This window comes from Telmatherina bonti, assembly GCF_933228915.1.
Source record: "Telmatherina bonti genome assembly, chromosome: 2".
Classification (NCBI taxonomy): Eukaryota; Metazoa; Chordata; class Actinopteri; order Atheriniformes; family Telmatherinidae; genus Telmatherina; species Telmatherina bonti.
This window is the reverse complement of record NC_136620.1, coordinates 31,910,815-31,920,814: the sequence shown is the minus strand read 5'-3', so window position 1 is coordinate 31,920,814 and position 10,000 is coordinate 31,910,815. Positions and strand designations below refer to the sequence as shown.

The following is a 10,000-nucleotide window of genomic DNA, read 5'->3' as shown; positions in this document are numbered from 1 at the left end:
GTGGTGTGTGTTACTGTTATGGGGGGGAGGTGACCTGCAGTAAACTTCTCTGCTATACGGACTGCAGCCATCCTTACAAACCACCTGGGCAATGCTGTGGAGAATGTGAACGTATGTTTTCTCAAATTCTTGTCTGATTCTGAGCCTTTTCTTTTCTCTTATTATCATGAAATAACAAAACAAGCCTGCTTTTTCTTTCATCAGGCTGCTATTACAACAGTGTGGTCCTCATCAACGGACAGTCCATCCCTGACCCAGGAAACCCCTGCTCTGAGTGTATCTGCCAGGTATATTCAACACTCACAAAACCTCCTGCAGCTTCATTTTATTTTTACTTTAACATCCTATTTCTCTCACAGAGTGGCTCAGTGCGATGCACGAGGAAGCCATGTCCAGCAGCCCTCTGTCCTCATCCGGTCACCAACCCATGTGGCTGTCCAGTCTGTGAAGGTAACTAGTTAACAACTAACAACAGCTCATGTTATGTAGAGTAAAAAAAAAATGTAAGCAGTGCTTCACTGTGTGTGTAGGCTGTCACTTCCAAGGTGTGACTTACGTTGATGGACAGATCCTTCCAGGCGGAGAGAGAGGGTGCCAGGACTGCACATGCTCAGTGAGTGGGAAAGCTGTAATAGTTGGCTGTCATACTTGCAGCTTCCTCACAGCTGCTTTTTTTTTTCTGTAGAGGGGTCAAGTAGAGTGTGTGCAGAGAAGGTGCCCTGCCGTGTCATGCCCACACCCAGCTCTGGATGGCTGCTCATGTGGAGTGTGTGATGGATGTAGCTTCAGTGGGCGGGACTGTTTCAATGGAGAGCGATTTCCTCACCCTGAAGACCACTGTCAGCTCTGCTCCTGTCTGGTACTGACACACACATTCTTTCATTTAATGCACACTGTAGATTTGACTAGTGGCAGAGTTCTGGAAAGAGTGTGTCACAAAAATGTGATGCTTTTGACAAGAAATGGTCAACATAAGTTTGAAATGTCTGGCGTTTGAAGGCTTTGAAATAGTGGCTAGCTTTTTGTTTTTCCTTTCAGCAGATTGCATCTGTAATGTCATATAAAACAGTGTGGACACAGTGTAACCACAAGTCCCACATGCAGCACAGCCCATGTTTTCCACTTTTAAACCACATCCTCAGTATGTTACTAACAATCCCCATTTTACAAGCTCGCTGGGGAAAAATGCACCTCTCATGATGAAAGGAAAACTTCTCAGCACAAAGAAAAGTTAGCCACAAACATTTAACAGCCGCCATAAACAGAATGCAAAGATGTTTTCTGGATGACCCAAACAATTATTCAGATGATTTGGTTCATATTGCTGAATATGTTACGTGGACACTGATGTAACACCAGTGTCTCTAAATAAAATATAAAGTCAGTTCACTGCAATGAATGATTTCAATCCCTGCAAACATTACACACTTTCCTATTGATAAGATTCGGGTTAAGCTTTGCAAGCCAGCAGGCAGAGTTTCTCTAACTGCCAATGCAAACCCAACACTTTCTCATTCTATCAGTCCTCTGTTTAAATACTGGGTGTCTGTATGTGTGTTTATTCTGCAGCATGGGCTTCTTGTTATTTGTGCATCTGAGTTTGCAGATGTTGGTCTTGAGATGAATAAATCTCACTGCCATGCGAGCATTACCGATTTTTGTAAAAGGCAAACTAAAATAAAGTAAGAGCTGCACGGTGGCGTAATGGTTAGCACTGTGGCCTCAAGGTCACAGGTTTGAGACTCTACTGGGGGGAGGTTTGAACGGTGTCCTTTCTGTGTGGAGTTTGCATGTATGCGTGGGTTATCTTCAGGTACTGCAGCTTCCACCCACCATCCAAAGACATGCATGTTAGGTTAATTGATCACTCTAAATTCTCCCTGTGAATGAATGTGTTTATGAATGGTTGTTTGTCCCTCTGTGTTAGCCCTCTGATGGACTGGCGACCTGTCTGGAATGTACCTTGCCTTTCACCTGCTAATTCCTGGGATAGGCTCCAGCTTTCCTGCAACCTTTTATTGGATCAAGTGGTACAGAAAATGAATGAATGAATTTAAAAAAAAGTATGTCTGTATGTGTTTGTTTGCAGAATGGACGTGTGGCGTGTGCACCTACTTCTTGTCCAAGTGTTGCTTGCAGGTATGCAGAGACTCCCCCAGGTGAATGCTGCCCTGTGTGCACTGGAAAGTGTTTGCATCATGGTAATGAGCATCAGTCTGGCTCCACCTTCACATCGCCCTCTGATCCCTGCTCCACATGCTCCTGCCTGGTCAGTCTGACATTGCTTTATGAAATAAAAAAAATTACTTTTTAACAAAAATGAATCCCTTATTCATTCCTTTTTCTTCACATGTACACTTCTGAACAGAATGAAGTGGTGAACTGTCACAGGAGACCTTGTTCGGTCCAGTGCTCACATCCTGTTCCTTCAGACACCTGCTGCCCCGTCTGTGACTCCTGCTTCTTTGACGGAGTTGTGTACTCCCACACTCAGACTTTCACATCTTCATCCAATCCCTGCCAGCGCTGCACTTGTGTCAGAGGCACAGTTTCCTGCGTCCCTCTTGCATGTCCACCAACACCCTGCACCCGTCCCGTCGTCAAGCCAGGACATTGCTGTCCTGAGTGCACAGGTGATTCTTGTAATGTTCTCATCAGTAATAAGTAAGACCTGTGTGTTCCTGCCAGTTTATTTCATGTCAGAAATATCTTGCTTCATTGTTAAACACTTAATATTATAAATAGTTCAAATAAGTTGATTTAAAGTGTTAGAGGTACTTAAAACACACATGTACTTTTAGAATGTACATCTGCAGTACATTCATTCAGCCAGTTACTTTACCCATTAAACACAATTCATTCTGCCTTTTCTAGCTGCGATGTGTTGAGAGGCTGTGTACATCTTGGAAAAGTCAGCAGTCCATCACAGCATCCTGTTCAAAACAATACAGAGCATATTTTAAGCGAATAATATGCAACTGAGCAAGAAGTGATTATCTGCTAAACTGGTTAATATCTCTGCAACAAAGTTTCTTTGATTTGTTTCAGTCATCTCTGGCTTTTGTCTTGTTTGCTTTTCTGCCAGTCTGTACGCTGGATGGACAAGAATTCAGTGATGGGCAGATATGGACGCTAAGTACAAACCACTGCTCCACCTGCACCTGCCAGGTCTGAGTTTATACGTTTTGATTGCAAATCTTTTCTTTTTCACCGTACTTGTTCCCTTCCTTGTGTTTGAATCTTAATGTGTCTTACTCCTGCAGGCAGGTGAGGTGCAGTGTGCATCTCCTGAGTGTCCCAAGCTGCCCTGTGTGCATCATGTGACTGATCCAGGAGCCTGCTGTCCTCGCTGTAGAGGTAAATAAATCATTGTGATTTAAAGACACAGGCAGAGTAGTTGGCAAGCAACAGAATTTTTTCCTCTCAGGTTGTGTATATGGAGGAGAGGAGCATGCAGAGGGCAGCAGCTGGTTTGCAGACACAACCCCCTGTATGACTTGCATGTGTGTGGACAGTGTGACTACCTGCTCTGAGGTACGCTGTCTATCACAATGTGCCAACTTTATCAGCGTGCCTGGGGAGTGCTGTCCGATGTGTGCTGGTAAGGAAGTTGACATCGCCTGTCTCTGAGGTTCTGTTTGTCTGAAGTCTGTATATATTTTGGATTATCATGCTAGAAGTTTTATAGTAGTTATTTGTTTTCATGTATGAACATTTTGTTTGAATTTGTTGAGCAGACTGCGTGTTTGAAGGCCAAGTGTATGGTCCGGGGGACACTTTCCATCCAGCTGATGACCCCTGCCAGATCTGCACCTGTGAGGTATTACAATGATGTTTTTATTTTAATTTTATCTATGTAGGTTAGTTTTCATTAAATTAAAAATCAGAATGAAAAGTTTGCACAGATATTTTTGCAATCTTAAATCATTAACATTTTCATTTCGTTTCATTTAATCCACTCATAAGTTGTAAAAATTGCTGTCAGTTGTTTGCTTGACTGAGAAAAGTCAATATTTCACTCACCTCAGCAGCAAAGGTAGAAGAGGATGAAGCAGTGCCTGTTCTAGTAGTAGCGATGGATGCAGTTGTGATGCAATCTGCTAATCTTTCAGATGATGGCGGATGGAGAGCAACACCTGAGGTGTTTCCAAAAGCAGTGTCCCAGTTTGGTTGACTGTCCCAAGAGCAACATTTTGTTTTCTGGGCCAGACTCCTGCTGTCCCTTCTGTGCACGTCAGTAAACAACTGTCACATTGTGTACTATTTGTACTCTGTCATTGAGACTGCTAACATGTTTGTTTGTGTTTAGAACCTCTTACAAACTGTACAACTACACTGACTGGCAATGAAGTATTGGCAACAGATGACCCCTGTTTCACCTGCCAGTGTCAGGTAAATGCCTCATAACAGATGTGAACTTAACTCATAGACTGTAGATATAGCTCAGTGCAGTCTGTGGAATGTAATCCATAGCATAAACCACTGGCGTAGTAGTTATCCTTTGAGGTAAAAGGCTTTTTTACTAGAAACAGATGAAGTTAGAAATAAGCAAATGTGGTTCAATCCTCTGAGTTCAACTTTTACTTTAAAATAATTAATCAGTTTTATTGTTTAGTTGTTAGGACAGCTTTTATTACTCCTTGCAGTGATATGTTTTGTTTGTTTTTCTCTAATAAAGGACCTGACATGGACTTGCTTGCAACAAATCTGTCCTCCACTTACGTGCCCTGTTACTGAACAGGTCACTCCTCCAGATTCCTGCTGCCCCGTGTGTAAAGGTGAGACCTCAGCTTACCATAAAATATAACAAATCAAAACATCTTTTTACGATGGATTTCCATTTTTCTTCTTGCAGATTGTGTGATTGAGAGTCTGAACAAGCGTGTGACTGATGGCACCAGCTGGACAGACAGCGATGACAATTGTGTCACATGTACCTGTGTTGTGAGTCACTAAATAGTTCACACTGGTCATAAACTGCTTCAAGCGATGAGAATGACCAATTAAAACTTTGCTTCAAATATGATAGAGCAACACAGGCAAAGAAGTTTGAATCTTGCACATTTTGTAAGTTTACTTTACAAATGAATAGAAAATAAGTATGCATCAATTACATTGAGGATCTTTAATTCAATAAGGAGCGATCAGTTGAAAGGATGAAAGAAAAATGCACTGGTTTATGACATTAGAAAATAATAGAAAGGTTTCTGATATGATTCTGTCATGGCGTTACTTTTATGGGGGAGGAAGTGGGCTGCACACCTAAAGTAAAAGAAGTTTTAAAAGAACAGGAAACAAACTGATTGGCTAAATGAGAAGTACATGGGAGCACTGCTGGGCCGGTGAGTGACGAAGGTTTGACAGGATGGGAAGGTTGGAAGCAACAGAGCAGCAGATTGAAATCCCAATGAGCAAGAATGAGAGCAGACGAGAAGGGAGCTGATTAGTGAACATACACCAAAGCTTCGTGACAACACAAAGGCATTAATCCTCAGAGTTAAACAGTATCAGATTTGAACTTGTTTTAGCACATTTTTTCTGTGTTTTAACTATGAAAACAAGGAGATAACAGTAAATGTCAGTCCTAAAAATAAGGCCACTAGTCAATGATAAATTTCTTAGAATCAATTTAACCTAATTTCATTAGTAATCCGTTCTTTCTGCTTGCATCCTAAGTTGGGCCACATTGAGTGCAGCGTTGAGGAGTGTCCACCTGCTGTTTGTGAAAAGGGGCAAAAACAAGTGAAGATACCAGGAAAATGCTGCTATGAATGTCGAGGTATCCAAGCCAGCAAATACACTGAGCTTACACAGCTTAAAGTTAGATGTAATGATTTCATTTTGTGTGTGTGTGTGTGTGTGTGTGTGTGTGTGTGTGTGTGTCTGTTTGTGTTTTCTGTAACTGTGTGTGTTTCAGACTCAGAGGGGCCATGCTCGTATCAGGGGACCGTCTATCAGTCCAATCAGCAGTGGGAGGTGGATGAGTGTACCAGCTGTGCATGTGTGTCTGGAGACGTACACTGTCGCAGTGAACGCTGCCCTCCTCTAATATGCGCAGCAGTCAGTACAATAGACAAACACACACTTTCTTTGGGTTTCATTACGGCTTGAAATGTTCCCATGATGCCTTACTGCTATAAGCCTTCAGTCTGCTGTCTCATCATGAAGTCTCTTGTGTGTCTTATTATGACACAACTAGAGTAACACGGTCTGTGTGTGTTTGCTGTCAGGATGAGATGCCTGCAGTGGTTCCAGGTTTGTGTTGTCCTCATTGCCTTCCTCGTCCAGCTACCTGCATCGCCTTTGGCGATCCTCATTACCGCACCTTCGACGGCCGCATGTTGCACTTCCAGGGAACATGTACATATGTCCTGACACAGGATTGTGAAAGTGGAGACTTCAGGTGAGAGGGTTAATCAAGCAAGCACATGATGGTATCAGACATGTTTTTCTCTGCTACAGTTTACGTTGTTGTTTAATTTTAATTAGATTTCAAAGACATAATGTTCTCAGAGTTTCACATTGCAGTAGTTTACAGTGATGCACTGCCAGTTTGGGTCTGATTGCAAATATATTTTAACCTATTAAAATGTACGAACCAGAGAAAATAATACCCGGGTTAACTGGAAAAAGTACTTTCCTTTAAAATTGCTTCTCCCTAAACTTTGATTATTTTTAACACACAACCTATTTCCTCAGATGGTAAGCTGATTTAGCCATCTAAGTCGTCACAAAATGTTTTCTTTCTTTCTTTATTTATTCATTTATTTATTTATATGCCTTTTTCTTCGTTATAGCAACTGTATGTCAAGAGAAATTAAGTGAAATGCGCCACCCCTAATTGTTTCTAATCTTATTAAATATTTACTGCAGTCTGTTATTGTTAGAGCCAGTTTGAAGAAAACTCTGTAAATGTGGTTTTCCACCACCACTGCATGAGTTTTACCTCCAAAAAGCACCAAATGCAAAAAGACTTCAATCTAAAGGCTCCTCCAACTGCTTATATTCCACTGGTGGTTTTTGCAAAATAGAAATTGTAGACAAACAAGTGGCTGTTAAAAATTTAAAAAGACAACTTGTAACTTTGGCTGCACAGTGGTTAACATTTTGGCCTCACACCAAGAAGGTCACTGGTTTGATCCTCGGCTAGGGGGTGGCTCAATCGGTGGAGTTTGCATGCACTCCCTTGTTTCTCTCCAGGTACTTCAGCTCCTCCCACTGTCCGAAGACATGCATGAAAGGTTAATTGGTTACTCTAAATTGTCCCCATGAATTAAGTGTGAGTGGTTGTTTGTCTCTCAGTGTTGGACTGGCGACCTGTCAAGGTGTACCCTGCCTCTCCCCCAGTGATTACTGGGATAGGCTCCAGCTTCCCTGCGACCGTTAATAGGTTTGGAAATTGAATAAATGAAAAACTTGCAATTATTGCACTTTGACTAGAATGTGAAAAGAGTTCATAATATATTTTTCACAGATGTTTATAAGTTTTAGGTTGAAAATTGCATATTGTGACTCCATGTTCTTGTGGGTTTTTGAGTGAGTTCATAACTTTTCTACCTGACTTTAAGAAGATTATGTTATATGAAGTGATGAACATTTCTATTTATATATTTAAATAGGAGGTCAGCATGAGAGCTTTTGATAAGAAGACACCATTTTACTATAAAAAGGGAATTGGTGTATTTTCATGCGGCAAGGCGTGTTTATTTGTATTTCACATTTAATGCAGTAAAACAAACAAACTTTTAAAAGAAATTAAACAGAAATAAAAAATCTTTTTTTGTACAGAATTCATGTCACAAATGATGATCGTGGACGTAAAGGGGTGTCCTGGACTAAAGAAGTGACAGTGTTTTTAGCTGATGTTACAGTGCAGCTGCTTCAAGACTGGGTTGTAAAGGTTTGTGTAAAAATATATGTATGTATGTATGTATATATATATATATATATATATATATATATATATATATATATATATATATATATATATATATATATATATATAGGTGTTTTATTCAGCATTTTGTTATATGTTACACATCTACCAAAGTCATTTTATATTCTCCAGGTGAATGAAGAGATTGTGACTCTGCCATTTCTCAGAGAACCATACATCTATTTAGAACGACAAACCAACATGATCTTACTCAACACTGACATTGGACTGAAGGTAATGTTAGCATTTTGGTCTATTGGGTATGTTTTGTTGCACAATTACATTTCCCTGCTCCACCTGTAGGTGCAATGGAGTCCTCGATCCCACCTGGAAGTGAGTGTGCCAGGCTCATATAAGGGCCGTACCTGCGGTCTTTGCGGGAACTTCAACAGCTTCTTCCAGGATGATCTTAAAATGCCAAGTGGACAAAGCAGCCAATCAGAGTCAGAGTTTGGCAACAGCTGGAGGGTAAGATCAATACAGGAGATGTAAAACAGAGGTATTGTAGAGATAAAACAGATATAAAGGACCTGTCATTTTAGGTGATGAATGGAAGCCATTCACTCTCATCCTGCCGTCCTGGTGAGGATGTTGATCCCTGTAAAGGTGCAGGATACCAGGCCAAGAAAGGAGCCCACGCCCGCTGTAAAGTCCTGAAATCTGCAGTCTTCACGCCCTGTCATCGCGTGGTGCCTCCAGAACTCTGGTACGGCGCCTGTGTGTATGACCTCTGTGCTTGTGGGGCCAATTCTGATGAGTGTCTATGTGACACACTGGAGGCTTATGCCAGTCAGTGCAGAGAGGCTGGAGTGGTCCTGCATTGGAGGAGCGCATCACTGTGCAGTGAGTAAAATCTATGACTTATAGGCCTTGAAAGTTGCAAATATAGAGCCTCAGAATTTTTAAATAATAATATGTTTATTTCTTCCATATCATTCCTTTCTTCTGTCTTTATAAATTAGAAATATGCAAGAAAATGGCTGATTAAAAACAAAGATTTCAGTGGCTTTCAAATTTTCTAACAGCTGTAAAATACATTGATAAAAATAGTTCTGCTCATACTTCACTTTTCTTAGCAATGTTTTACAGAACTACATACAAGCAAGTAATCCACAACAGTTCAACCTCAAATAGAAGTGAAAATTCCTCTCTTTATAAAAAGATGTCCCCTCCCTGTTGTCACCCATCTGCTAAGTTCTGCTTGGCGTCAGCAGGGGTCAACACATAAGGCTGGAGTGGTCATGATATTCAGAGTGTCTCACTGTGTTTCTGTGCTCCTGTTCTCCAGCTGTGGGCTGTCCTGTGGAGAGGGGCTTTGTATTTGATGAGTGTGGCCCGCCATGTCCTGTAACCTGCTTTAATGTGGACGTGCCACTTGGGGTGATAGAGAGCCACTGCTTCAAGCCCTGTGTTCCAGGCTGCCAGTGTCCTGCTGGTCTGGTTCTACACAACAACTACTGCATACAACCAGAAAAGTGTCCCAAGATCATCCATGGCAGCTCATTGTGATGCTTGAACTGCTCAGTTACAAATGATACAGACAAACATGCACTTCCACCCTGCACCAACCTCCTGTTACTGTATGTCAAGCTGAAAAATAATCCAGATCCACTTCCAGGATTCTGGACATTAACTAAAAATAAAGATGTTATATGTAGCACTGAGTATTTATACTTCACACATTTTGATTATACTTGTCCATTCTTATTTCCCTAAGTGCCTCTAATTATGCCTTTTAGGGTAATTGTACATAGCAATTATATTGTTTTACCTGTATTACTAATGATAAAGTGGGCTTTTTTTTTTTTTTACTATGCAGGTTCAAATTAAGCATTGTGCAATCTCTGACTGTGTGTACAATAAGTCACTCAACCTCAGGTCATCTTAACTTTTCATGTTGCAAATAAAACACAAATATATCTAACATTTGTTGATGTTTCATTTTCCTTTGTGCTGACTGATGAGCTGATCGCTCATCAATAAATTACTGTGATGAGTGACAATCTGCATTGCTGTTTATTATGAAAGGATCACACTGTCAAAATACAAAGATTTGGTATAATT

The 10,000-nt window shown here is 40.9% G+C and overlaps 1 protein-coding gene across 1 annotated transcript in view; it reads left to right on the top strand.

The window, feature by feature from the left end:
• kcp (kielin cysteine rich BMP regulator) overlaps positions 1-9,870 on the top strand; it is a 24,143-nt gene extending 14,273 nt beyond the window's left edge. The window contains exons 24-46 of the mRNA XM_079252498.1: positions 1-111; positions 205-287; positions 360-450; positions 531-613; positions 686-859; positions 2,090-2,269; positions 2,369-2,633; positions 3,086-3,168; positions 3,264-3,357; positions 3,428-3,601; positions 3,738-3,820; positions 4,113-4,233; positions 4,310-4,392; positions 4,679-4,778; positions 4,856-4,944; positions 5,677-5,779; positions 5,918-6,060; positions 6,231-6,403; positions 7,789-7,900; positions 8,069-8,170; positions 8,240-8,404; positions 8,479-8,779; positions 9,225-9,870. The exon at positions 1-111 is cut by the window's left edge and continues 63 nt beyond it. Of these exons, the coding sequence (XP_079108624.1) occupies positions 1-111; positions 205-287; positions 360-450; positions 531-613; positions 686-859; positions 2,090-2,269; positions 2,369-2,633; positions 3,086-3,168; positions 3,264-3,357; positions 3,428-3,601; positions 3,738-3,820; positions 4,113-4,233; positions 4,310-4,392; positions 4,679-4,778; positions 4,856-4,944; positions 5,677-5,779; positions 5,918-6,060; positions 6,231-6,403; positions 7,789-7,900; positions 8,069-8,170; positions 8,240-8,404; positions 8,479-8,779; positions 9,225-9,445 (3,134 nt within the window). The 3' untranslated portion in view covers positions 9,446-9,870. The remainder of the gene's footprint in view (positions 112-204; positions 288-359; positions 451-530; positions 614-685; positions 860-2,089; positions 2,270-2,368; positions 2,634-3,085; positions 3,169-3,263; positions 3,358-3,427; positions 3,602-3,737; positions 3,821-4,112; positions 4,234-4,309; positions 4,393-4,678; positions 4,779-4,855; positions 4,945-5,676; positions 5,780-5,917; positions 6,061-6,230; positions 6,404-7,788; positions 7,901-8,068; positions 8,171-8,239; positions 8,405-8,478; positions 8,780-9,224) is intronic.
• The last annotated feature ends 130 nt before the right edge of the window (positions 9,871-10,000 follow it).